The 27,622-nt window shown below is 35.7% G+C and overlaps 4 protein-coding genes and 3 pseudogenes across 4 annotated transcripts; 6 read left to right on the top strand and 1 right to left on the bottom strand.

Annotated features, from left to right (window-relative positions):
• Window positions 1-173: 173 nt before the first annotated feature.
• On the bottom strand, window positions 174-2,357 carry LOC107017055 (protein NRT1/ PTR FAMILY 4.5-like). Its single transcript, XM_015217335.1, has 5 exons — window positions 2,336-2,357; window positions 2,076-2,154; window positions 1,773-1,990; window positions 1,094-1,665; window positions 174-1,017 (listed from the first exon to the last, which is right to left on the bottom strand). The coding sequence occupies exons 1-5, from the start codon at window positions 2,336-2,338 to the stop codon at window positions 174-176; spliced, it is 1,716 nt and encodes a 571-aa protein (XP_015072821.1). The 5' UTR covers window positions 2,339-2,357.
• Window positions 2,358-4,862: 2,505 nt separating this feature from the next.
• Window positions 4,863-6,727, top strand: LOC107017054 (annotated as a pseudogene).
• A 350-nt stretch (window positions 6,728-7,077) lies between these two features.
• LOC107016129 lies at window positions 7,078-8,560 on the top strand (annotated as a pseudogene).
• Window positions 8,561-8,714: 154 nt separating this feature from the next.
• LOC107016130 (serpin-ZX-like) lies at window positions 8,715-10,953 on the top strand. Its single transcript, XM_015216617.2, has 2 exons — window positions 8,715-9,627; window positions 9,969-10,953. The coding sequence occupies exons 1-2, from the start codon at window positions 9,235-9,237 to the stop codon at window positions 10,746-10,748; spliced, it is 1,173 nt and encodes a 390-aa protein (XP_015072103.1). The 5' UTR covers window positions 8,715-9,234; the 3' UTR covers window positions 10,749-10,953.
• Window positions 10,954-11,185: 232 nt separating this feature from the next.
• Window positions 11,186-13,504, top strand: LOC107017053 (annotated as a pseudogene).
• Window positions 13,505-13,669: 165 nt separating this feature from the next.
• On the top strand, window positions 13,670-16,603 carry LOC107015585 (serpin-ZX-like). The gene is made up of 2 exons (XM_015215899.2): window positions 13,670-14,257; window positions 15,554-16,603. The coding sequence occupies exons 1-2, from the start codon at window positions 13,862-13,864 to the stop codon at window positions 16,331-16,333; spliced, it is 1,176 nt and encodes a 391-aa protein (XP_015071385.1). The 5' UTR covers window positions 13,670-13,861; the 3' UTR covers window positions 16,334-16,603.
• A 2,952-nt stretch (window positions 16,604-19,555) lies between these two features.
• On the top strand, window positions 19,556-26,767 carry LOC107015617 (nucleobase-ascorbate transporter 3). Its single transcript, XM_015215944.1, has 14 exons — window positions 19,556-20,072; window positions 22,139-22,236; window positions 22,324-22,500; window positions 24,033-24,133; window positions 24,292-24,367; window positions 24,460-24,519; window positions 24,602-24,786; window positions 24,864-24,960; window positions 25,254-25,340; window positions 25,465-25,523; window positions 25,717-25,808; window positions 25,919-25,996; window positions 26,080-26,240; window positions 26,401-26,767. Exons 1-14 carry the CDS (start codon window positions 19,913-19,915, stop codon window positions 26,617-26,619), a joined length of 1,650 nt encoding a protein of 549 aa, XP_015071430.1. The 5' UTR covers window positions 19,556-19,912; the 3' UTR covers window positions 26,620-26,767.
• The last annotated feature ends 855 nt before the right edge of the window (window positions 26,768-27,622 follow it).

The following is a 27,622-nucleotide window of genomic DNA, read 5'->3' as shown; positions in this document are numbered from 1 at the left end:
TCCTAGCTTACGTCTAAACTTTGTGTCGAAAATACTGAGTTTCTGGTGAAAGTATTTAGTGTAGTAGAATATAGTCCATGAACAATGCAGGAAGCATAAAATTTCATATGATTATGTGCTCTCAGGGCACATATTATTAACACTAAATCAACCAACATTATTATGTAAAATTTCTAAACTATGCTCATTTCATCTTCTGGATTCATATCTATCTTCTTGTATTTATACCAAGAAGCACAGAGTAAATAAAACCCGAAATTTAGCACACTTAATCCTGCTAGCAACCAATAAAAGTAATCAAGCTTGTCTTTGTTCAAGTTGTTGTTAGCTAACCATCCACCACTTACTTTGTTCGCTATACTCACTACTATTGAGCTTGTGTAGTATCCAATTGCCAGTGAAGACCAAGAAATCGCGGTACTTAGTGCTTTCATGCTTGATGAGCTCTCTGAATAGAAGAAATCAAGTAATCCCACTAATGTGAACATATCGGCTAGACCAAAGATTGCGTATTGGTAGCCTAACCAGAATACACTCATTGGCAATGGAGCAGCGGATTCAACCATGTTGTGCTTAATTGCAATTGATTTCCGGTGTTTTTCTACAATCGCAGCTACTGCCATTGATACGGATGAAAGTACTAGGCCAATACCTATACGTTGCAGCTGTCGAATCCCTGTTGGAATCCCTGTGAATTTCCTTGCTATTGGAATGAAAACACGTTCGTAGATAGGGATTAGGATGATCATAAAAAGCAGGGGAATTGCAGGAATTGAAGCCCCTGGAACTTCAAACTTGTGGATTTTTCTATCCATTGTTGTGCTTTGTTGGATGGTGAAAGTTTGGAGCTGAGCCAAACATGTGTTCATGAAGACAGTACTTAATATAATTGGAAGCATTCTGATTACAATTTTCGTCTCTTCAACTTGTGTGACAGTACAAAGTTTCCATGGTCCATGTGCATTTGATGTGGATGCCTCCTGATCAGTCCTGTTTATCGCTGCCCGATCCAAAAACCTGAAAATATTTTAGGGATTCTATCATTTATGCTATATAAATGTAACTTGAGAAACTGTAAAATGTGTTAACATACTTGAATTGTTCAGTTTTTCGAAGAATCTCAGTATGATATCTAGCTTCCTTGTCCTGAATCTCGTGTAACTCGTGTTCATTCTCTGGCAAACAAAGATTTCTGTTTCTAAGTGCTACAACAAATACCTGCATGATACGCGTAAGGGGGCTTCCTTTTGTGACATTGTTTCTATACAATGATTTTCCCAATGTTAGAAACAGAACTGCAAAGCCTACTACAATACTGCAGACAGCAAAAGACCAATCCCATCCTTGATTCTCACTTATCCACACGACAAACGTGACACCAAACAAGGCACCAGTGGTGAGAAAGAACATAAGCCAATTGAAATAGCTTGATAGTTTAGCAGCCTCTTTAGGGTCTTTCTCATCGTACTGATCAGCTCCTAAAGGCGGTGCTGCTGCTTTAACTCCACTTGTCCCAATTGCAACTAGATAAAGTCCCGCGTACAAGATTGCCAATTGACCTTTATTTGCAGACTCACATTGGTTCATTTGGCTCAAAGGTACATCTTTACAAGGAAACGGTCTTAGTTGCCTGAAATGTGCTTGCACTGCTAGAAGTGCATACCCCTGAAAAGTGAAACATCCACTTAAGAGTCTGTTTTGACTTAGCTGATTAAAAGTAAGCGTTGAAACTGATAATAAGCAGGGGGTGGCGGGATGGAAGGTTAACTTACAACGACTTCAATGCAGCCAAACAGAACACAAGTCTTGAACCTGGACAAATAAGTGTCTGAAAGGAAGGCACCGAATAATGATAGGAAGAATGCTGTTCCCATGAAGTTTGTAACAGCAGTAGCTGATTCTGTTATGCTGAAGTTCATAAATCCATAAAAGTAAGTCACCAAGCTCACACCAGTTGCAAAGAAAGCCATGACATCGATTCCCGCGATAACTGCATGGTTAAAAAAATTACCAAATATTATCAACACTCTGAAAACTAGTTGTTCATATTACATCAAGTTAGCCTTTGTTTTTACCATATGCAAATAAAGCTGCTCTATTTCCCCCTAGCCTTGGTGGTTGTTTGGGTTCAGTCTTGACATCTCTCCACATTCCCTGCATACAAGTGAACACAAAACTAATTAGCCATAAGTTCCATGCATGATTTTGAGCTATGTTGTCCGGACTTTTCAAAAATGTCAACATGTGCGTGTCAGATCCTCTAAAAGCATTGTATTTGGAGAGTCCGAGCAACGTAGATTTTGAGTCGTTCGAAGATTTCTCTAGGAGTGCTTACCATTTTGATGTTGGAGTGTTCCTTCAAGCACAAAAATGTGAAATATGAATATTGCTAGTTTGAAAGGTTTCTATGAATGTTTTTAGTATATTAGTATTATAACTCTTCCTTTATATAGTAGAATGAAAAGATATAATCTTTCACATAGGACAAGAAAAGATATAAATGGAATCAAACTGCATCTTCATATTTGAGAATTAACTAATGAGTTTGTATAAGATAAACAAACACCTTAATCACGGAGTACTGTTTGACTAAGTTTATAAGCTGATCAAACTGATGTATAAGAGCTTCATATGGCTTATATACGAGTCTGGTCATTAGTTAGTTACCGTTAATTCATGACTTTTCAGCTTATACACACTTTTAGTTTGACCAAAACATTTACTATTTCATTCTTAATAATCCAGAAACTCTAGTGAAAAATAACATCCCAAATACTAGTTTATTTTTTCATTCATTTGCAACATGGAGTTAATCAAACAAAATGATTGTAGACATTTCTATTCTCATTTGGTCAAATGGTATCTTAATCTGAGCAACGGGACACTAAGTATCAGATTAACATTTGGTCCAAATTTGTTTTTTTTTCTACCGTAAAACCTTAAGCATGATTATGTCAACAGTGTTAATCCCCTATTAGAATTGATTTGAAAAAGATTAAAGTCAGTGTAAGCAAATTATTAGGTCAACTGGACTCTGATGCTGAATTGTAACTAAGCATTTTGACACTCACTTTAGGACAAAGACTAACATTATAATGTTAGAGATACATAGATGGCAACATATATATATACTTAAAAATAATTTGACCGTTGGTTTTTAAAGGAAAATCAACGCCAAATCATCGGCTTTGCATTCGTTGCTTATTTACTTGGAATTGAATTGAGATATTTTCTTGGACAATTCCACAACTCGATCACACATGCTCTTTAATGAAATATTTTCGTAGTTTTTATGTTTTTTTAGTTGTTTTACACTGTAGATTTGAACTTAAGAATGTACAAAAAGAAGATAAAAATTGTAAACAGGGGAAATTTGTTGATAGTTAACACTATATTGCCGGTTTTTGTCTTCTACCAAAGGCATAAAACTCTTGAAGGTGCACTGGAATATTTAAGAATGAAGCTCAACTTGATCAATTTTTAAACAATAAATATTCAAAAGTTGACTGCAGTATACATATTAAAAGATAATTTAAGATGGAAGTGTTAAAAGACAGAAACGTTTTAACTAAAACTGAAGTATCTCAGAGTTTGGTGAAACTGATGAATCAAAGTCGTCAGCTATTTTCTATTTTCTGCCGTTTTGATACTCACCTCATTGAGTATTTACACCAAACTGATTCAACTTACTATGATTAAGTGTTTTAATAAAGTAAAAACGTTCATTAATTAACCATGATTAAGTAAGGTACGTGCATGTACAAACATAAATTTGATATGGAAAATGCCGGTTTAAGAATCTGATTTTTTCAAAGTATCAGTTTCAGAGAGATTGGAGAAAATAAATCAAGGCTTGAGTGAATAGCAAGCGCCTGAACGTTTTGAATAATTTTTTAAAATTAAATATTAATTTTTATGTTTAAGGTGCTGACATATTTTGTTTTTCCTGCTCTATTTGATGCATTCTACATCCCAAAGTTCAAATTCTCATACACTGCGATGAAACAAGTTATAAGAACAATGATGGAAATGGGATTGACTCTTCCTTTTGATAAACACTGCATAGAGCTCACTGAGATTGTGAAACGTGAGGGGCCATTCTTTGTTAACAGGATAACACAAAAGGCAATTATCGAAGTAAATGAGAAGGGTACTGAGGCAGCAGCTGTTACTGAGGGATCAGATGATGACATGGAATGTTCGAAGTATGAGGCACCAAGATTTGTAGCCGATCACCCTTTCTTGTTCATGATAAGGGAAGAGGCTTCAAGATGGGTGCTTTTCACTGGAGCTGTACTAGATCCATCAAATGATCATTCATCAAGTGATTTGGATGATTAGTTTCTTATATTAGTATTTGTTTAAGAACTTTAAGGTTTTATGTTTAAATTTAAGTGATGAATTGTGACCTTTAAAGCTGATGGCAAGTGTCTAGGTATTGGTAAGAAAGTATTTTTAGATAGTTAAAATGATACAATAATTCCAATACAACCGGAAATAAATTTCGTTAATGATTTCTGTAAAGAATATTTCAACTCTTGTTCAGTAACACTTGCTTCAACTAATAGTTAGAAGTAAATTTTTGTCAACTTTAATTTGAAAAAATAGTTTCTCCGTTCCAATTTATGTGGCATAGATGGTTCATACTTCATATATATCAAAATATCAGTATTGTTGCTGCATTGGTTTGATGTAAACATCGAAGAGTATTGTTGCGCTGGTTTGATGTAAACATCAAATGCAAGTAAGACTAGATCTAATGATGAGAAAATATGTTCCAGTTATGTGTTTATGAATTTTATTAATTACTTTCTAGAGTTAAGAGTGCTAAAAAGTATACCAAATAAGATTTTAAGGTTTTCATGTTAACTAAACAAGTTTTCTCTGAAGAAGTTAAATGTGATTCGAACCTGGTGTTCTCTCCTCTGTCAATTCAAATAATTCTTGGCTTAATCGCCTCCGGCTCAAACGAACCAACTAAGAACCAACTACTCTGTTTCCTTAAGTCCAAATCCATTGATGAACTTAATTCTCTGTATTCTCATATTGTCAACAACGTTTTTGCTGATGGAATTCCCATTGGCGGTCCGACTTTTTGTCCGTTGCTAATGGTGCTTGGATCGACCAATCAACGCCTTTTAAACCTGCTTTGAAGGAGATTGTGAAGAAGGTTTACAAGGCTACTTCAAAATCTGTTGATTTTCAGAACAATGTTAGTCCTTCAGCTTGTTTAAATGGTTGCTACATAATGTATTGTTTTATCCTGTATTATATTGTACTGTGTTGTATTGTTTGTTGTGAATAGTCGCAAAAAAAATCGATTTGACTGTATCCATTATATAATGGAGTGAGAAAAACGTGAGGTAATTTCGTCAATCTAGCCAAGCTTAGGTGGACAGAGTCAGGGAGGTAGCCATTACTTGTTGGAATAGTTGAGGAGCGTGTAAGCCGGCTTGACCGTGTATTCCATTGAATGGAAATTAATTTTTAGATATTTGTAGATTGATATGGACATGAATTAAGCATAATTAATACTGATAATTCATGTAGTCAATATCAATTAATATTTAGATTATACTGTTGTTAATCCATCAAACTGACTATGAAGTTGTACTTTTTGTTGAATGTTAGTTATAAGATTTTTGAGTATATATATATGTGTGTGCGCGCGCTAATTCTTATCATACTCTGTTTGTCTTCATCTCAAAGCCTACTGAGGTTGTCAGTGAAGTCAATCAATGGGCTAAAAAGAAAACAAATGGCCTCATTGAGGAGATCCTACCTCATCGAGCAGTAGACAATATGACAAGGCTTGTTTTGGTCAATGCACTCTATTTTAAAGCAGTATGGAATGAGAAGTTCAATGCTTTTAAAACGAAAAACCATAAATTCCATCTCGTCAATGGAAGATCTGTTCGAGCACCCTTCATGACTAGCTTGAAGAAGCAATACATTAGAGTCTTCAAGGGCTTTAAAGTGTTGCTGCTTCCCTATAAAAGGGGCATAGACACCACATCAGAAGTTAAGCATGTATTTTATTCTCCCTGATGCACATGACGGATTACCAAATTTACTCGACAAAATCACTTCAAAACCTGGATTCTTAGATCACCACACTCCGTCTAGAAAAGTCAGTGTGGCCAAGTTTCTTATCCCTAAGTTCAAAATATCTTTTGGATTCGAAGCTTCTAAGGTTCTAATGGGACTCGGCCTCACATTACCTTTTATTGGTGGTCTCACTGAGATGGTGGACGTGGATGAGCCTCTGGCAGTTTCACAAGTTTTTCACAAGTCGTTTATTGAAGTAAACGAGGAAGGTACAGAAGCTGCTGCTGTTACTGCTATGATGCTGGAGGGTGCCGGTTGCTCAATGAATGTTGAAAAGGAGATAGACTTTATTGCTGATCATCCCTTCTTGTTCCTAGTGAAAGATGAGACTGCTGGTGCTGTTTTGTTCATGGGGACTCTGTTGAATCCTCTTGCTGTTTAGCATGTTGCTTCACTACTTCCATTCGTCAATTCTAGTTAGTTACATTGATGTTACCTTTTATTTTAGAATGAATCTTACTATCTTAACACAGAAGTTGTGTACGTCTCAGTTTGTCACTTGTTATAGTATTCGATTGGTATATGAGTATTGGTCATGTAATTTTACTCGTGATTTCTTGTTATTTAGAAAATAAAGGAGTGGAAAACGAGTGATGCTACCGATATGAAAGAGAGAACATTTCACTTATTTGACAGGAACTTTAACAATTCATGTTATACCAGTAGACCATAAATAAAAAAGAACAAGAAGTATCTGCTTAATTTTCAAGCTACATGCTTATCCAATCAATAAATAACAACATATTGACTCTACTTAGCTTGTTGAAAGTGAGTGTTACGTGTATGAATGCAATCTTCTGAGAATCAAGATTAATAATCAGTCATTTTCTTTATTCGCCATTTCTCGATTCTATGGAATTGATTCAAATACAAAATTCCACATGTTAAGTAATAGTGATTGTTATTTTAGTGTATAAATTCTTCCAAAGCTTTCACCTTTGATATCGTGTGTGGTGCCATATACCCGTCATGGGACTAACTCACTCTCGCTCTCATCATTCTCATTCTTATTCGTCTAGTTCTTTCCATGATCAACATATGAGTGAATCAATCACCACCCAAACGGATGTTTCTTTCATTCTCGCAAAGCATGTCTTTTCCAAAGAGATTAAAGGCGATACCATCCTAGTGTTCTCTCCTCTCTCGATTCAAATGGTACTAGGCCTGATTGCTGCAGGCTCAAAGGGGAAAACTAAGGATCAACTACTCTGTTTCCTCAAGTCCAAATCCGTCGATGAACTCAATTCTCTGTATTCTCATCTTGTCAATATCGTCTTTGTTGATGGAAGCCCCAATGGAGGTCCACGTTTGTCCGTTGCTAATAGTGTTTGGATCGATCAAACACTGCCTTTTAAGCCTTCTTTTAAAAAGGTTGTGGATAACATTTACAAGGCTGCTTCAAATTCTGTTGATTTTCAGAACAAGGTAGGCCTTTTTGTAATTTGTTTCATTGAAATTCCACTTTGTTAAGTTAAGCATAGTGCTAATTCTGTCGTAAAATCTGTTTGTTTTACTAATTGATTAAGGCTACTGAAGTTGCCAATCAAGTCAATCACTGGGCTAAAATGAAGACAAATGATCTCATCAAAGAGATTCTTCCTCATGGTACAGTAAACAATATGACAAGGCTCATCTTTGCAAACGCGCTATATTTTAAAGGAGTGTGGAACGACAAGTTCAATGCTTCAGAAACAAAAGACTATGAATTCCATCTCCTCAGAGGAGGGTCTATTAAAGCACCTTTCATGACCAGTAATAAGAAGCAGTATGCAGTAGCCTTTGATGGCTTTAAAGTATTGGTACTTCATTACAAACAAGGTAGAGACACTACGCGTCATTTCTGTATGTATCTATTTTTGCCAGATGCTCGTGATGGACTACCAGCTTTAGTAGACAAAATCAATTCAGAACCAGGATTTTAAAACCACCATGTTCCGTTTGAAAAGGCTAAAATGCGCAAGTTACTTATCCCAAAATTCAAAACAACTTTTGGTTTTGAAGCTTCTAAGGTTCTAAAGGGACTTGGTGTCACTTCCCCTTTCACTAGTGGTGGCCTCACTGAGATGGTAGATTCCGCGTTAGGTGGCAGGTTGTTTGTTTCACAGATTTTTCACAAGTCGTTCATTGAGGTAAACGAAGAAGGAACCGAAGCTGCAGCTGTTACAGCTAGTGTAGTAATGACTAAGTCCTTGATAATTGAGAAGGAAATCGACTTTGTTGCTGACCATCCATTCCTTTTCCTTATAAGAGACGACGCTACTGGTGTTGTGTTGTTCATAGGGAGTGTGCTGAATCCTCTAGCTGGTTAATTAGAGGTGTTACGTATCTAATGATTCTGTATTTGCAACTTAGTTTTAGGTAACAGAATGACACTAAATCTTAAGTACATGTTTAATGGATGGAGCTTTCATAATTCTTATTTAATCAGAAGAAGTAAACACTATTACTTAAAGGTAATATGTCATTTTCTCTTTATTGTGCTCATTCTTCTTTAGATATTATATACATTAACATCCACCTGGACCTGACAGTGATTTGATCAAAACAACTTAATGAAAAATAACACAAAAGCCTGTTGACTAAATGAGTTAATTTATCACTCAACTAATAGTTATATCTCGGAAAATCACTTTTTTGAAAAAAAATTGAAAAAAGTTGGAATTCAGAAAGAAATGTGACTTTCTGATAATAACTATTACTTGTGTGACTCAAAACCGGAATAGAGATACAAAATGTCACCATTAAGTGTTTTGAAGTCAACCCCTGGTGGGACATGCTCTACTTTCCTTCTCCGCGTCAATTTGGTGTTATTTCCATCTAACAGTTTTACTTAAGAAACAATCAATTGTACAATTAATAAATATTGAGAATATAATAATTGCTTTTGTTGTGGAAAGTCAGTGCTATGTGTTCCTTTCATTGATTTCTTCCTGTGTATGAATGTGATCTTCAGAGAAATTAAAAGTCTTTATTTGTTGTTATGTGTTTTACTGAATCAAATTCAAATGCAAAACCCCACCTGTTAAGTAACAGTTTAGTATATAAATTCTTGCAAACCTTTCAACTTTGTGATCATTCATTCTACTCACTAAGCCTCCTTCTTCTTCTTCTTGTTCGCGTGCAAATATGGATCTTCGAGAGTCAACCACCAGCCAGACGGATGTTTCTTTCATGCTTGCTAAGCATGTTTTCTCCAACGCGGTTAAAGGCGATACCAACCTGGTGCTCTCTCCTCTTTCAATTCAAATAGTTCTTGGCCTTATTGCTGCTGGCTCTAGTGGACCTACTCAGGATCAGCTACTCTCTTTCCTCAAGTCCAGTTCCATTGATGAACTCAACTCTCTTTATTCACATATTTCCAGTTTCGTCTTTGCTGATGGCAGCCCCAATGGAGGTCCGCGATTGTCCGTTGCTAATGGTATTTGGATCGATCAAACGCTGCCTTTAAAGCCTTCTTTCAAACAGGTTGTGGATAATGTTTACAAGGCTGCTTCAGAATATGTTGATTTTCAAAACAAGGTTAGGCCTTTATTAATTTCGTACTCTCTCCGCTTCAATTTCTTTCTCGTACTTTTTAAGCCTCCAAAAGAAGGGAGCCTTGGTGTGGCTAGTAAAGTTGTTGTCATGTGACTAGGAGGTCATCGATCAAGCTGTGAAAATAATTTCTTGCAGAAATGCTAGATACAACTGCATGAAATAGACTTATGGTCTAGCCAGTAGCCTTTCACTGTACCACGCACATCAGGGGAGCTTAGTGCACCGATTTCCCTTTTATAAGCCTCCAAACGTTAATGACTGCAATTACTAATATGTAATGTCTAATTCTATCATTCCATGTTTGTCTTGCCAATTTGATTAAGGCTGCCGAAGTTGTCGATCAAGTCAATCAATGGACTAAAATGAAGACAAATGGTCTCATCGAAGAGATTCTTGATCGTGATGCAGTGGACAACATGACGAGGCTGATCTTGGCTAATGCACTATATTTCAAAGGAGAATGGAATGAGAAGTTCGATGCTTCAGAAACAAAAGACCACGAGTTCCATCTCCTCGATGGATTGCCTGTTCGAGTACCCTTCATGACTAGCAAGAAGAAGCAGTACATAGCAGGATTTAATGACTTTAAAGTGTTGAAGTTTCCCTATAAACAGGGCACAGATACACGTTGCTTCTCAATGTATTTCATTCTCCCAGATGCACATGATGGATTGCCCGCTTTATTTGACAAAATCAGTACAGAACCTGGATTCTTAACTCACAACGTTCCATTTAGAAAAGTTAGGGTGGGCAAGTTTCTTATTCCTAAATTCAAAATAACTTTCGAGTTTGAAGCTTCCGACATTCTAAAGGGACTTGGCCTAACGTTACCTTTCTGCGGTGGTGGTCTCACTGAGATGGTTGATTCCACTTTACCTGAGAATCTATCTGTTTCAAAAGTTTTTCACAAGTCTTTCATTGAGATAAATGAGGAAGGCACCGAAGCTGCAGCTGTTACAGCTGGTGTAGTAATGGCCATGTCTCTTAGAATTGAGAAAGAAATCGACTTTGTTGCTGACCATCCATTCCTGTTCCTTATAAGAGACGACGCTACTGGTGTTGTGTTGTTCATAGGGAGCGTGCTGAATCCTCTTTCTGGTTAATAAGACCATATTGCATGATTATATACAACTTTGTAAAGAAGGACAGTTCACAGTTTCCTCACTTGTGTTTCTGTTTGATGAGAGATGCTATGTATCTAAATAACCAGTTTCCTGATTTGTGTATTAGTTTGATGAGATCTTCTACTGTCTTTTGCACCTTATGTAATTGACTCTTCTATGGTTAATATGTATGTTTATTTCGACATGATATAGAGTTTAAGAAAAACTTGAAAGAGTGAACTCTAGATTTGAATTTCATTTATGTCCATAACTGATTTACTTGCTTTTCCTACATAATCTTTTCATTTACTTGTAACATGTATGCATAGAACTTTCTTTGTTTAAAAAAAAATTGGAATACAGATGAGTGCGATTTCTTGAGATAGTAACTGTTTATGAGTGACTCAAATCCTTAAATAGAGATGCAAAATGTCATTATTATTATGTGCTTCGGCAACAACAGGTTAACTCTGAAGTCAACCCCTGGTGGCACATGCTCTACTTTCCTTCTCCGTGTTATTTTGGTGTTGTTTCCGTCTAACAACTTCTGTTGGTCCCAATCAATCAACATTATTGACCATATAATAATTGATTTTTGTTGTGGAAAGTCAGTGCTAAGCGTTCCTTCCATTGATTACTTCCTGTGTACTGAATCAATTCTAATGCAAAACCCCACCTGTTAAGTAACAGTATAGTATATAAATTCTTGCAAACCTTTCAACTTTGTGATCATTCATTCTACTAACTAAGCCTCCTTCTTCTTTTTCTTCGAGTGCAAATATGGATCTTCATGAGTCATCACCTCACCAGCCAGACGGATATTTCTTTCGTGCTTGCTAACTATGTTTTCTCCAACGCAGTTAAAGGCGATACCAACCTGGTGCTTTCTCCTATCTCAATGCAAATAGTTCTTGGCCTTATTGCTGCTGGCTCTAATGGACCTACTCAGGATCAGCTTCTCTGTTTCCTCAAGTCCAATTCCATTGATGAACTCAACTCTCTTTATTCACATATTTCCAGTTTCGTCTTTGTTGATGGCAGCCCCAATGGAGGTCCACGATTGTCCGTTGCTAATGGCATTTGGATCGACCAAAGGCTTCCTTTTTAGCCTTCTTTCAAGCAGGTCGTGGATAATGCTTACAAGGCGGCTTCAGAGTATGTTGACTTTCAACATAAGGTTAGGCCTTATTCTTTCATACAAATATTAGTCTCTCCGCTTCAATTTGTTTGTCTTACTTTTTAAGCCTCCAAACGAAGGGAACCTTGGTGTGGCTGGTGAAGTTGTTGTCGTGTGACCAGAGGAGGTCATCAAATCAATCTGTGAAAACAGTTTCTTGCAGAAATGCAAGATACAACTGTGTGAATAGACTCTTATGGTCTAGCCTTTCACTGTACCACGCACATCAGGGGAGCCTAGTGCACCAATGTCCCTTTTATAAGCCTCCAAACGTTGTGTGATAAGAATACAAATGACTGCAATTACTAATATGAAATGTCTAATTCTATCGTTCCATGTTTGTCTTGCCAATTTGATTAAGGCTGCTGAAGTTGTCGATCAAGTCAATCAATGGACTAAAATGAAGACAAATGGTCTCATAGAAGAGATTCTTGATCGTGATGCAGTGGACAACATGACAAGGCTGATCTTGGCCAATGCACTATATTTCAAAGGAGAATGGAAAGAGAAGTTCGATGCTTCAGAAACAAAAGACCACGAGTTCCATCTCCTCGATGGGTTGCCTATTCGAGTACCCTTCATGACTAGCAAGAAGAAGAAGCACATAGCAGAATTTAATGGCTTTAAAGTATTGAGGCTTCCTTATAAACAGGGCAAAGATACGCGTTGCTTCTCAATGTACTTCATTCTTCCAGATGCACATGATGGATTGCCCGCTTTATTTGACAAAATCAGTACAGAACCTGGATTCTTAACTCACCACGTTCCATTTTAAAAAAGTTAGTGTAGGCAAGTTTCTTATCCCTAAATTCAAAATAACTTTCGAGTTTGAAGCTTCCGACATTCTAAAGGGACTTGGCCTCACGTTATCTTTCTGCGGTGGTGGTCTCACTGAGATGGTTGATTCCACTTCACCTGAGAATATCTCTGTTTCAAAAGTTTTTACAAGTCCTTTATTGAGGTAAATGAGGAAGGCACCGAAGCTGCAGCTGTTACGGTTACTCTAATAATGCCCATGTCTTTGTTTACTGAGAAGGAAATCGACTTTGTTGCTGATCATCCATTCCTGTTCTTTATAAAAGATGAATCTACTGGTGTCGTATTGTTCCTTGGAAGTGTGATGAATCCTCTAGATGGTTAGCCTACTCAAGCAACGAAGAAGAGTGAAGTGGTGAAAACACTCCAAACTTGGCGTCCCTGTGCCTAGTACTAATTAAAACACTCCTAAGCTTGACTAAAGGGACTCGGCCTCACATTACCTTTTACTGCCGGTCTCACTGAGATGGTGTGCGAGAATTTGCCTCTGGTAGTTACAGATGTATTTCACAAGTCGTTTATGGAAGTGAACGAGGAAGGTACAGAAGCTGCAGCTGTTACTATAGCTACGAATTCGTTTGGGTGCTCATTGAGGATGTTTAAAGAGGAGGAGATAGACTTTGTTGCTGATCATCCCTTCTTGTTCCTAGTGAAAGATGAGACTGCTGGTGCTGTTTTGTTCATGGGAGCTCTGTTGAATCCTCTTGTTGTTTAGCATGTTGCTTCACTACTTCCATTCGTCAATTTTTGTTAGTTACATTCATGTTTCCTTTCCAAACATTTTCTATTTTTTCTGGTCATTTAGCACGTTAAAATACTAATTTTTATCAACATGCCAAATAATTGCTCCAAAAATATGTACTCCACTATTATAATAATCAAACCAATATGCTCAAACTCAAATGTTTCGATAAACTAATTTAATTGAAGATAACATTATTCCTTTCTATAAACAATTTTCTTTTTTCCTTTTGATACCGTGGTACAAATTCCATACTTCTATGCTAAGTATTTGACTTTTAATACTATTTCAAACTTCATAACGTGTATCAACTGTACCATTTCTTTTTTGTTGACTCTTAAAATTCTTCACTCACAAAACTCAAAAATCTCCATAGCAATGGACCTTCAAGAATCAATCAGCAACCAAACAGGCGTATCCTTGACGCTAGCCAAACATGTTTTCTCCACTGAGGTTAAAGGGGACACCACGAACATGGTCTTCTCCCCTTTGTCGATCCATGTAGTGTTGGGTCTCATAGCAGCGGGTTCAAATGGCCCGACCCGTGACCAATTGCTCAGTTTCCTCAAATCGAAGTGTACTGATGAACTAAACTCTCTTTCTTCTCAGATTGTTGAGGTTGTCTTTGCTGATGGTAGCCCTAGTGGTGGGCCTCGACTTTCGGTTGCTAATAGCGTCTGGGTTGAACAGACTTTGCCTCTTAAGCATTCTTTCAAACAGATTGTGGACAATGTTTATAAGGCTACTTCTTCTTCTGTTGATTTTCAGAAAAAGGTTAGAGTTTTAACACCCCATTTTTATTTAGTTATTTTCTTTCAATTTTCAAATATAATTGGTTGATTCTGTTATGAAATGCTTGATGAGATAACTCTTATATGAGGAGATCTGTTGAATTTGAGTTTTGGAGTTGTTTATGGGGAAATTTTGATGTTATTCAGTTCCGAGTACTCTCTCCGTTTTAATTTATTTGTCTGTTTTAACTTGATACGGAGTTTAAGAAATAGTAACAAATGGTGGAAGATAAACCAGTAAACAAGGGAAATAAAATAACAAAAACTCCTAAAATGGTGGAACAAAAAATACAACCTATGCAATAAAACAAGTACTAACAAATGGTGAAGAAAGGAGCTTTTTGGAAGCTGTATGGTGAGAGCTTCAGCCAACTGGGTGGAACTAGGAAGTTGTTTTCTTGATGACCAACAAACTCAAGTAAGGCCAAGAAAACTAGCATAACCTGTGGTAGAATTTCGATCAGTGAGTTTGCCAGCCCAGTCAGGATCAGAAAACACCGAGAGATTTAGACTGGTGCTTGGAGCAATTCGAAGGCCATAGTTAGCAGTGCTTTTGAGATATGGAATGAGGCATTTAACAGTCTTCCAGTGAGCATCAGATGGAGTATGTGTAAATTGAGACAATTTGTTCACCTAGTAAGAAACATCAGGCCGAGTAAAAGACAAGAATTGCAACTTTCCACTTACTTTCCTTGTATTCGGTAGCATCAGGAGATGCAGGATCAGCCAAAGTAGTCCTGTTTTATATTTTGTTACATAAGAGATTCAGTTTGATTAATGTTTATGCTCGAGGGATTGTCATTTCTACTTTTAGCTAAGATAAGACTTTTAGTGAACTTCATATTTTTGACATTGGAAATTTAGCGGCTTCGGCTTTTATCTTTATTTGTACCTTTTCCTTTTAGCTGGAGACTGAACTATGAACAGATTGGGTATGCATTTACACTAGTGATAAACAGCAGGCCAATAAATGGTGTCTCATATATTTTCACTATGCTTATCATTCACTTTAATCTCAAATACTGATGTATCGCTACCCTCTTTGGAGATCGAAGAAGTTCTGCGTTCATTGCTTAAAAAACTGGCTATACTCTTCAAACATTTCTGTTTCTCTGCAGCCTTAGCATGGATAGTTTTACAGTTATACTGACCTATATTAACACTTAGTCACCCAGCAGTTGGAGCTAGACTCATATTAAAAGGATAGCATTGAAGTGAATATAAAATAAAAATAATCCTTTGAATTAATTCTTATTACAAAAGTTTGGATGGTTTGTAGGCTGTTGAGGTTGCCAATCAAGTGAATCAATGGGCTGCAAAGGAAACAAGTGGGCTTATTAAAGAAATACTTCCAGCTGACTCAGTTGACAGTTCAACAAGACTTGTGTTTGCAAATGCATTGTACTTTAAAGGAGCCTGGGATGAAAAGTTTGATGCATCAGTGACCAAGGAAAGTGAGTTCCACCTTCTAAATGGGACATCTATTCAAGTGCCCTTCATGACTAGCAAGACGAAGCAATATGTAAAAGCTTTTGATGGTTTCAAGGTGTTGGGCCTTCCGTATAAACAAGGTGAGGATAGACGCCGTTTCTCCATGTACTTCTTTCTGCCTGATGCCAATGATGGACTGCCAACTTTGGTAGACAAGGTCAGTTCTGAATCCCGATTCTTGGAGCGACACCTTCCATATCAAAAGGTTGGAGTTGGTGAATTCCGTATCCCCAAATTTAAAATATCATTTGGATTTGAAGCTTCTAACGTTCTGAAAGGGCTTGGCCTGGTATTACCTTTCTCTGGTGATGGCCTCACTGAGATGGTAGACTCCCCCGTTGGCAGTAACCTTTATGTTTCTAACATCTTCCACAAGTCCTTTATTGAGGTAAATGAAGAGGGAACAGAAGCTGCAGCTGCAACTGCTGGTGTTGTTAAACTAAGAGGATTGATGATGGAAGAGAAAGTAGACTTTGTTGCTGATCATCCATACCTCTTCCTGATTAGAGAAGATGCAACAGGCGTGGTACTGTTTGTTGGTAGTATGCTTAATCCTCTCGCAGAGTAAGTCGTATTCCACTATATTGAGGTTGATATATGTTGTTTGTATCTTCTTTGTATCCCTCAGACTACTTTAGTACCCTGAGTTAGCTCAAACCACCTTCTTGCCCTTCTATCTCAACCCATACTGTGAGTTCAATTTACCAACTGCTCTTTGTATGTTTGAAATTCAGTGTGACTTGTAATGCCCTACAGTGTACTATGAAATAATTGACATCAAAGGTCTGTCTAATACTTCAACTTAGATGTATAATATTAGTAAGTTTTGTTTTAATCATCAATGAAGTCCATAATTTAAACAAGAAAGGTACAGGACATATTACAGTCTTAAATATCCATTAAAAGAGCTTAATACATTCTTTCTGGCTTAACCTTTACTAGAGTTGATTTTGATATATAATGTATCACTACTTCAAATCAGGGACTCTGGGCTTCCTTTAAAATTTAACATCGATAGTCCGTTGCACTAATCTTTCATTGTGTGTGGGGTTTGAGAAAGATCTGAACTATATTTGAATCGTATCGTGATCACACAACGATAACTTTTTAGGAGTTGGCTTTTTTTTGTTGAAAAAAGTTAAAAATATGACCTATTATAATCGAGTGATCATCAGAGAAATCAATTCCAATTTTAGCATTACCTCCCTTCACTTCTTTAAACTTTATTGTAGTGAATTTTATTTGAAGATCTCTAGTGTGAACTATAAATATATGACAAAAGAGTCTATTTATGGAATTTGAGTGTCATTATATTATACCTTATAAAAGCAAATCAAATACCACACGACTTGAATTTAATTAATACAATTTGTGTGCATGTGTATGTGAGCAAAGGCCGGTGCCGACCTTTTAGTACAACTTTTGAAGCAAAATTTGTGTTTTGACTTTTAGCTGAATTTTCAATTATCCCATCAAATATTTGTCATTTAAAGAAATTTATAAACAATTTCATTCCCTTTCTTTGTCTTCTAAAACAAAACTTGCTAAAATCAAAAAAGTGAAAATTATAATGAATCTACTATTCTAGTCCTCCAAATTGAGAAGGAAAAAAAAAAGGTTATATACGATGTGTTTGGTGTCTTCTAAAAGTCATATTTTGATTTTTGAAAAAGACCTGCTATATAAATGAGTTCGGAGTCTAAAGGGTATAAAATATTAACAAAAATTTCAAAACGGTATATAAAGTTTTATATTAACCAAAACGGCAAAATCGCTGGTACAACAGCGATTTACTCCACCGGAAAAAGCAAAATCGCTGCCACCGCAGCGATTTTGCAAAATGTGAATTTTTTTTTAAAAAAAATCAAATCGCTATCCAGGCGATTTNATAGTGTCAAAGTCACATATTACATTTTTATTTTGTTATAAATTGATTGAATTGTAATTCACATACAAATGGTGTAATTGTTATAATTTGACTGAATTGCAATTCACATGCAAATAATATAATTTTTATTTTGTTAAAATTGATTGAATTGTAATTCACATGCAAATAATGTAATTTTTGTTTTGTTATAAATTGATTGAATACAATTCACGTGCAAATAGTGTCAACTCGGAATGTTACACTTTTACTTTGTTATAAATTGATTGAATTGCTCATTCAAATTGCATTGTAGTTTTTCAATTTTCCAATATAGATGGCTCGAGTTTAAGTTATAATCGAATATGATGTCTGCTAATAAAGTCACATACTTACTATCCGTTAGAACTTTTAACATGATAATAAATGTTTGATTCTAGTGGAGAATCTGATTAGATTTCTCAAATTCGATAACTTTTTATCTTTACATGAATTACCATTTCAAATACGTATGGAATATTCAAAATTAGAACTAAACGTAAAACTCCAATTGAGTAAACGGGTAATAGTTATATAATATATGATCAAATAATGTGAATAATAATTTATAAAAAGTGAGATCCAAAGTACAAATTATTCCAAGTACACCATACGAATACCACGTGCTGGCGTGAAGTTTCAAATCGTATTATTTACCCAATTTGGAGCTGTTTTTGTTGCAAATTTACAATTTAACGCCATTACTAACATTGTCATGAAATCAATAGGGAGAAGTGCTGGAAAATCGTCTAAATTTGACGTAAATTATTAGTTTCGTCTCTGAATAATTAACAGATTTAAAAATATATTTTTACTTAGCTAACTAAATCTAAATACATTTTCAATCATCTCCGATTTATCATATAACATAACAACTGATTTCAAATTCTTATATAACATGTGACTCTTAATAAAAAAAAATTAAAAAAGTACTAAACACATTAGTAATCTTGATGAGATTAGGATTTAGGAGTATAATACTCATATTGCAAGATTATAATTGACGTGTGTAATTTAAGTTCACTGATCATTTCATGTGTCGTATCAAATTTTTTAATGTGATTAATGCTAAGATATGTTTTGTGAATTTGATGGAAGAGTTTGGGTAATTAGGAGAAGATAAGTCTCTGTCTTTATTTGCTAATGGCAGACACTTAACAGGAAAAAAGTACTTAAATTAGCTCCTAATTTGTTTTCTTCTCATTTTCTTTGCCTTTAATTATTGCCCCTAGCCCTTACACCATCATCATTTCAATTCAAACTAGAATTATTCAAAAAAAAACAAAAAAAATTAAGAAAATGATGGGTTTTTTTTTATTGTGCGACTATTTTCTTCCATTAAAGCCCTTTCTATTGTCCTAATTAAAATTTATTTATATCAATTATTATTTTAGAGATCAAGCATAAATATCTCCTAAACTATAATGATGAAATTATTAGGTAAGATTTTATATTCTAAATTTTTTATTATTTATTAGAGAAGTATTGAGAACACCCTTAAAATTTAACGCAAAATATTAGTTTTGTTTCTCAATTGTTAACAGCTTTAAAATATTTTTTATTTAATTAACTAAATCTCTAATTTGCCACTTGACGTATCAAATGGTCTCAAAGTGTTGTGAAAGTCTGAAATTCTTAATAAAAACTAAAAGAATTATTGAAAATAACCATAAACATGACGAGAATTTTCGGGAGTATATATTCACTCAAGTCGCAAAATCGATTTAACTCAAATATGAAACTAATAATTTGCGTTAAAATTTTTTACAAGAATGTCAATGTCGTAAATAAGTGAAGAATCAAGGGTACTTAGAAAGTATGACATCGAAGTTCGTGGAACCCACGCGGGATGTCTCCTTCGTTCCCATGCTATGCGTTATGTTCCTCGAAAATAACAAATACCTTAACCAGTTTACGTTAAAAATGTAGTCTTTTTCCCTCCTCTTATCTCTTGTCAGAAATAAATAAAATTATATTATATAGTACTAAAATTTAAAAAAATAAAATAAAAAAATGGGGTGTCTATAATTTGCATGTTTCAGTACTTATTAATCTCAAAATCTGATCTTGAGTATTTAAATTCCATTTACTTACTATAGTAATTAATGCTAGTCATTTCAAGAAAAGGGAAAAAAGACTCAATTTTTAAGCTCAGATTTCATGTCGGTGCTGATTATTGAAAACTAACTAAGTTTAAAGATTCAACCTTTAGCCCTATCTTGTAGATTTTTTTGAGAGAAAATTATGGGGGAGACACATAATCATGAACACAACCACCAGCCACCGCCGCAACAGGCGGCGGCGCCACCAGCAATGCCACTTGGTTCAGCAAGAGGACCTATGTTTCCTCCGGCAGAGCAACTACTTCAGCTTCACTACTGCATACACTCAAATCCTTCTTGGCGTTAGTATTCTTTTTCATTTCTTTAATTTTAGCTATTTATAGTGGAATCTATATATGCCTTACTGAAAAGATAAAGAGGAAAAATTGACACTTTGTTTTGTTAAAGATTGTGTCTTTTTCATTCTTGGATTTGGGTGAATTTTATTATCTTAAAGTATTGGGATTGAAATTGATGTTTTTTCTTGTAAAGTTTTTGTTTTTAGTTTTTTGGTTGGGGTGAATTTTAAAATCTGGAAGTACTGCTTGTAATATTAATGTGTTTTTTTGTGCTGAAGAAGAATCTACTTGTAAAGTTAAAGATGAAAAAATTGACACCCGCCTTTTTGTGAAGTTTGTGTTTTCATTTTCATGGTTTGAGTGAATTTTAAAATCTAAAAGTATTCCTAAAGGTTCAACCTTTTTATGTTTTTTAAAATATGTTTCAGTTTTCTGATTGTTGGAGTTTGTGTGATAGTGTCATCTTTGAAAAAGTAAAGCTTCTTTCCAGCAGTCCTTCTGTTCCTGTTCTTTGGTATAAATTGATGCCAATTTTCCACATGGTCTAGCGTTGTTCGCTCTTATTGCGAGACAATCACAAAAACAGAAGAGGTTAAATTGTTCCGGTTATAGTAAGATTAACTGTCAGAATGATGAATTGCTGAAGAGCTAAGTCTCCCTTCCGACGGGGAGAATTGATAACTTGGAGGTTTCCTCAAGCGGGATAGAATGGGATTGATCACATATACGCCAATAATGTTGCCAAATTGAGCTAATCCCCATACCGTGATCCTATAGTCCTATATTGACGTCGGTTCCCAAGCTTTACTCCCATTACTCACTCAACTCATTTTTGTCATCAATAGTTAATGTGAGCTATGTATTCAGTGAAGATTCCATTTCATGTGCAATAGTAGAATCAGATAAGCCTGTTGGAAGTTTTCTTCTTTTGCATGGGATGTGACGTTGCATGGTTGGATCTACACTTTCTGCTGCACTTTGGTCGCAAATTTTAATATGGCGCGTTGAGTACTATACAGACAAACAAATTTAAAGCTATTCAGATGAGCCAAAGATTAGATAGATGAAAGGCCGCTACCTTCCAAAAAGAGGAGAGGATGAGGGAGGCACTTTCTGAAACGACGTAGGCCATCTTAATTAGCTTAATCGCTTCTAAGGGTAGTGGGATTCGATGATAATGAGGAAAAGGAAGAGTCTTTGCAGACATTATCGATTAAAATTCATTATAGCTTCTAAATCGTCCGAGACATGTAATGGTCACTTTTTCATGTGAGTCAATTGGTGCTTATGCTTTTTGACTATCGTCAGGTGAAGGAATTGGAATCATAGTAGCATGGTGATTTTAGAAAGCTCCCCGCTCCTCCAATGTTTGGAGTTGAGATTGCTCTGACCGCCGAGTTAAATTCTTTTGTTTCTAGTATTGAGTTGTAACATGTTCTCTTTTTCTCTTGGGGGAGCTGTCTATCATCGGAAGACTTAAATCAAACTGTTTATGGGGAGTTGAGTGGTGTCAAGCTTCTTTCTTAAGATGCAGAATGTATAATGGAAGGCTTTCCATAAATGTGAAATTTGCATTCATACAATATATAATTTTCCAACCAAAAGGAGTTTCAGTCTCTCCATGGAATGACTGAATTCTCATAACGACAAAAGATCCTCTTAACCATTGCTAGATTGCCTCGACATCAACTGTTATTTAGCTGAAGGACAATTCTTGTATTTTACCATCCGGAGGAATATACTTTGATAGAACAAAGGTTTCCCTATTGAGCAATAAGATCTGGTTTGTAGTTGCCTTGTTTATGCTGCATATGGCCCACTTGAGCAATCACTTCTCTGATTATTCGCCTTGTTCCTGTAAATTGGAATTTTTACTTTGTTATCACATAAAGAAATAAAAGAATTTCGGAAAATTGTGGCCGTAACAATTTCATGATCTAACTTATCCTCCCATAAAATGATTGTATGATTTGAAGTTTTCACCACCTGTAAATGAGTTGCTGATTCTGAAACCTGACTATGTTATTGGTCTTTTTCTCTAATCAGTTGCATGATTCTAAATTTTGCAGCACAAACTGTTTTGCTGGCTTTTCAACACTACATAGTTATGCTTGGAACAACAGTAATGATTGCCACCGTGCTGGTACCTCAGATGGGTGGGGGTCCGGTATATCTCTACCATTTCCCTTGTTTGTATTGGAGTTACCTTTTCGATGTAATATTGACATTGTGAGCTCTTTATCTTTATGAGCAGGGTGACAAAGCTCGAGTTATCCAGTCTTTACTTTTCACTTCAGGAGTGAATACTCTTCTGCAAACGCTTTTTGGCACAAGACTTCCCACTGTGATGGGTCCGTCATTTGCTTACATCATATCAGCTCTGTCGGTCATTAACGATCTCTCGGACAGTAATTTCAGGAGTGAGCATGAGGTAATAAAATTTATTGTTTTGGTATTACCTCTATTACTTGTATAATGTATTTTATGGAGACCTATCATTTTTCTTTTATCGCACCTTTAGTAGGTCCATCCCCCTATTTCAGTGATTAGACACTGTTGAAGAATAATTTGATGTTGTAGTAAACCAAATTTTTTTCAGACTTGATATTATTAGTTTATTCATTTCATGTCTAAATAGGATTTGTAGTCAGAATTATACAGAAGGTTTTTATATTAGAAATACGGATATTGCTAGTTATTTTCATAATGCAGAGAGTAGTGGAGAATGGAAGAGAACTCAAAGAAATGTATTGAGTTTATGAATAAATTATCTTCCGTCAAATTAGTAGCAGAGCTTCTACGATTTTGATAGAGAATCAAAAACCTTGCACTGTTGGTGGACGGTACTAGCCAATATGTGTTGACCGTCTGGCCAAGGATTATGTTGGTGAACTCATAGACAATAGTCATCAAAGAGTTAGATTATTTATAGGCAGGTTCAAGAATTATGTTGACGAACTCTTGTCTGGTCTTGTTCTAATTTTCCTAAGATCATTGATTACTCTTAAAGCATAAATTCATTTAAATCATACGTCACCTTACCTTTAATACTCTAATATTAATTCTTTGATATTGTATGGTGGATTTTGACTTTCGCATTTCAGATTATACTGATAAAAGATCCAATTTAAGTCGATCAAAGATTTAAATAAAAAAAAGTGGATATCTAAAGCAATCTGCTGATAATGCAAAACTTTCATTTCTTTGTATTCCTTGATCTTAGTGGGGAAATCTCATCTGAAAAATATAGTTTTCCTTTACTTGTGCAAAAGAGAGGTTAATGGAAAGCAGTACAGTATAAGACAAGATATTCTCATATACAAAAGTGCTAATAACATCGTAGTCGTATCAATTTAAGTTAAGCAAGCCCTTATTTGGGGGATAAGCTTAATATTTTACATGACTGAGCGACCAGATGACTACTTTTTGTTGGGTAAGTAGCTTGTTCCGAGATAGGTACTTTGTTTATAGAGGATATTCAAAGACAAGATGTTCTCCCGTACAAAGAAAGGCTGATAGGTACTTCACTTGTAATTTGAGCAGAAGCATCATAGTGGAAGACAAGATTATACGCAGAAACACTGATGAAATTTAAATCTCATTTAAGAGTTAGGATAAGTCAAAGCCACAGTTTGAAGAATCAAAAAAGACATTGCGTCTTAAAAGGCTTTTAATGCATGTTCTTGGAATTACAGAGTGCATGAATCTTACAGTTGAAGCATGCTACTTCCATGGATCTACCTCTCGTGATGAAACAGAAAAATTAATTTAATCTGCTTCTCACATTCACCATGTCCCTATTGATTAAGCACCCTGGTTTCAGATTTTGGCTTTACTTCCTCTGTGTTTTACCTCAAAGTTTGGGGCTTTGTGTTGTTAATGTGAAGTATGTTGTCAATGCTCATACAGTGGGTAATTGCAGATGATATCTCTGATGTATTACCCTGATATTGTTGTTTGTAGAGATTCGAGCACACTATGAGAGCTATTCAAGGGTCACTTATAGTGTCGTCCTTTATCAACATAATACTTGGATATGGCCAAGCGTGGGGAAATCTTACAAGGTAAGTTGTGTTTTCTGCTTCTGAATACTTGTTACAAGAACCATTAGTTTTGGTTTTGAACTTCGGAATCGTCTTTCCATTGCCTTCCCATTATGTTTCATCGTTGTATTACTTTTCCTGTTGAAAGAATGACATGTCATCCTCCTACTTCTCTGCAGGTTTTTCAGTCCTGTTGTCATTACGCCACTTGTCTGTGTTGTAGGTCTTGGTTTGTTTGGTAGGGGTTTTCCTCAGGTATTACCCCAAATGTCTATCTAAAATCTTCATTGCTCAAAGAGTTGCATAAACATCATCCAGTTTTCCTTATGATGCTATAATTTGATCAGGTGGGTGATTGTATAGAGATTGGCCTTCCCATGTTAATTCTACTTGTCATTTCTCAGCAGGTAATATATGATTTCATTGACTGTATTTTCGATTTTCTTTTGCTTTACTGGAAGATTGTAATGTTGGTCAAGTCATCTGCAGTATATGCAACGTGTTCATCCAGTTGCCCAATCCATACTTGAAAGGTTTGCTTTGCTACTCTGCATTGGGTTTATCTGGGCTTTTGCTGCTATTCTTACTGTTGCCGGTGCTTACAACCATGTGAAGGAGCAAACTAAGATGAACTGCCGAATTGACCATTCGTTCCTCTTGTCATCGGCTCCATGGTACTCAGCTGGACTAAATAATGACAATGTCTTCAGCTTTCTGTCTTCTTCTGACATGTATGTTTTGCTGCGTGTAGGATCAAAGTTCCTTACCCTTTTCAGTGGGGGACTCCTATATTCAGAGCTAGCAATGTCTTTGGAATGATGGGTGCTGCACTTGTATCAGCAGCAGAGGTTCACTTTTAATTTTAAATTTTGTTCATTCCCCTTTGTATTAAATTTTCTTTTAGTAACACGAGTTTTAGTATTTGGTTCCGCTAACAAATTATGGGTTTAGAGAGAACCACACCCCATGATTGCTTTCTGCTATAATCACTTGGTTTCCTTTCCCTCTAGCTAATTAGTTCACCTTAAAGTCTTATGTGTATATTCTTCTTGATCTTGCATTGATCCGAACCTGAATTGTTTGTGGCATTCACTAAGTTGTTATGATCTCTTTCAAATTTACCTCAAATATTTATTTGCAGTCAACAGCAACTTTTTATGCTGCATCAAGGCTTGCAGGGGCGACACCCCCTCCGGCGCATGTTGTGAGTAGAAGCATTGGCTTACAGGTGCGACATCCACCAAGTGATTCAGCAATGCCTTTTCACTTGAGCACAATTTTTCTTCTAATTTAGCCCCTCCAATTAACTCTTCATTAGAAAGTTGTTCAGTTGTGCTTTGCTTCTTATCCAGGGTATAGGACAGCTCTTTGACGGGTTCTTTGGTGCTATTGTTGGTACTACTGCATCTGTGTAAGGGTTTTGATCAATTTGGTTGATATATAGTATCAACGGCATGCTTCTCAGTTAGATTTAGTTTATCTTGTTCTAAGTCTTTTACACTACATACCATCCGAGAACTCAGGTGTAGGCTACAGCCTAAAGCTACTTAAGTTTTAATATTGTGGCGCTTCATTCCTAATTTACGCATCATACAAAACTGCAGTGAAAATGTCGGCCTTCTGGGACTAACTCGTGTTGGGAGTAGAAGAGTTGTTCAGATTTCTACTGCTTTCATGATCTTCTTCTCCATATTTGGTATTGACATTCTCTCTCCCTCCATTTCTCCGCCACCCTGTCCCTTTCTTTCTTCATCTCAAACTATGTTTTACGACTAGCAGTGACTAACATAAGTTGTTATTATCTAGGAAAATTCGGAGCATTCTTTGCTCAAATTCCTTTGCCCATATTTGCAGCTATCTACTGCATCTTATACGGTATAGTAGGTAAGTGATTTCTCCCTTAGCAGCTTGTTAATCTTCGCGTCATCTTATTAACAATAACTAAAGAAGGGATATGTTTTCTGCAGCTGCTATTGGTATTTCCTTCATCCAATTTGCGAACAAAAACTCCATGCGGAATATATACGTGCTCGGTGTCTCTCTATTCCTCGGTATATCTATACCTCAATACTTTGTGATGAACACAGATATTGCTGGTCATGGACCTGTTAGAACTCCAGCTGGATGGGTAAGAACCATTACTCTCACATGATCCCTCGTTTTTAATTTTGCGATATGCATTTGACAGTAGATTTTAGGATAATAAGTTGTACTTGCAATTACCTAATGAATCTTTTACACCATCATTGACAACCTAAAACTTGAAACTTGACCGATGTTTTTTGCAGTTCAATGACATATTGAACACAATATTCTCTTCACCTCCTACTGTTGCAACGATTGTCGGGACAGTAGTAGACAACACACTCGAAGCAAGACACTCATATGACGATAGAGGTATTCCGTGGTTGGTTCCTTTCCAGAGGAGGAAAGGAGATAGCAGAAATGAGGAGTTTTATAGTTACCCTCTTAGAATTAATGAGTACATCCCAAGTAGATTTCTGTGATAACTTATACATCCATGTATATGACTGTATCAAAGCTGTATGACAAAATTTCTTTTTAGCTCTCAACTTTAGTCCATTGTTTGTTTGTTTTTTCATTTCAATTCTTGTCACATGAAATTTTTGAACATCAAACATTTAAAGCCTGCAAGTTTTGATGATGCATAACCAGTAGGATTAAGTTTTAATTTATATTTCTCATGTTATTAACCAACGTTTATACTGTGGATTTATGTCAGTATAATTGTACTACATAATTATAGCGAGACGTTGACTAGAATGGCTCTTGGATACGTAGGTAGGTAGACTTCACCTGTGGGATTATACTGTGTTTGTTGTTGTGAGGCATTAGAATTGTCTTAGCTACAATTTCATTCAATTCCTTCGCTTGCTATTATAAAACTTTTTTAAGGATATCTCGAGAAGTCTATGAAGATCGAATTAAATCTAATGAGAATGTGGTTCCTTTGTCAACTTACCTTATGAAAATGAAGTCATATAAGAGTGGTTAACTAAAATGACATTTGTGCTCTATGTTTATGGGTCAAAAATTCTTTGAAAGCAATATGCTGGATGTGAACACTACCAAATTTTGGTGGAAAATTTATCAAATTCATTGAACAAACCTCACTTCTTTCCCAATCATCTCAAGAAGAAAAAACAAGCAAAAGGTCCCCACATTTAATTTACTAAATCTTTTTGAATTCCATGAACCTCATTAAATAGTGTCTTTACTTACTTAATTTCAGTGATCATGATAACTTATTAGCACTTAGCAGGGTCCACACGTTTACTTCAACTCTCATTTTCTGCTTCATGATGAAAAAAAAACTGCTTAAAATTTTAAGTTTATAAATTTTGAATCATACCTCTTATCATTGAATTTCTTACGATGGATTCAGAATTTAAATGTTGCTCGAGTTATAGCAGATAACTCGCCCTAGTCTTGGCTTACCTTTTGTAATTTTGCTTCCAGCATTATGGTAAAGTAAAAGGAAAGATCAGC

This window comes from Solanum pennellii, chromosome 4 (assembly GCF_001406875.1).
Source record: "Solanum pennellii chromosome 4, SPENNV200".
Taxonomy (NCBI): Eukaryota; Viridiplantae; Streptophyta; class Magnoliopsida; order Solanales; family Solanaceae; genus Solanum; species Solanum pennellii.
Note: the sequence above shows the minus strand (reverse complement) of the source record. Positions and strands in the feature narration are given on the sequence as shown.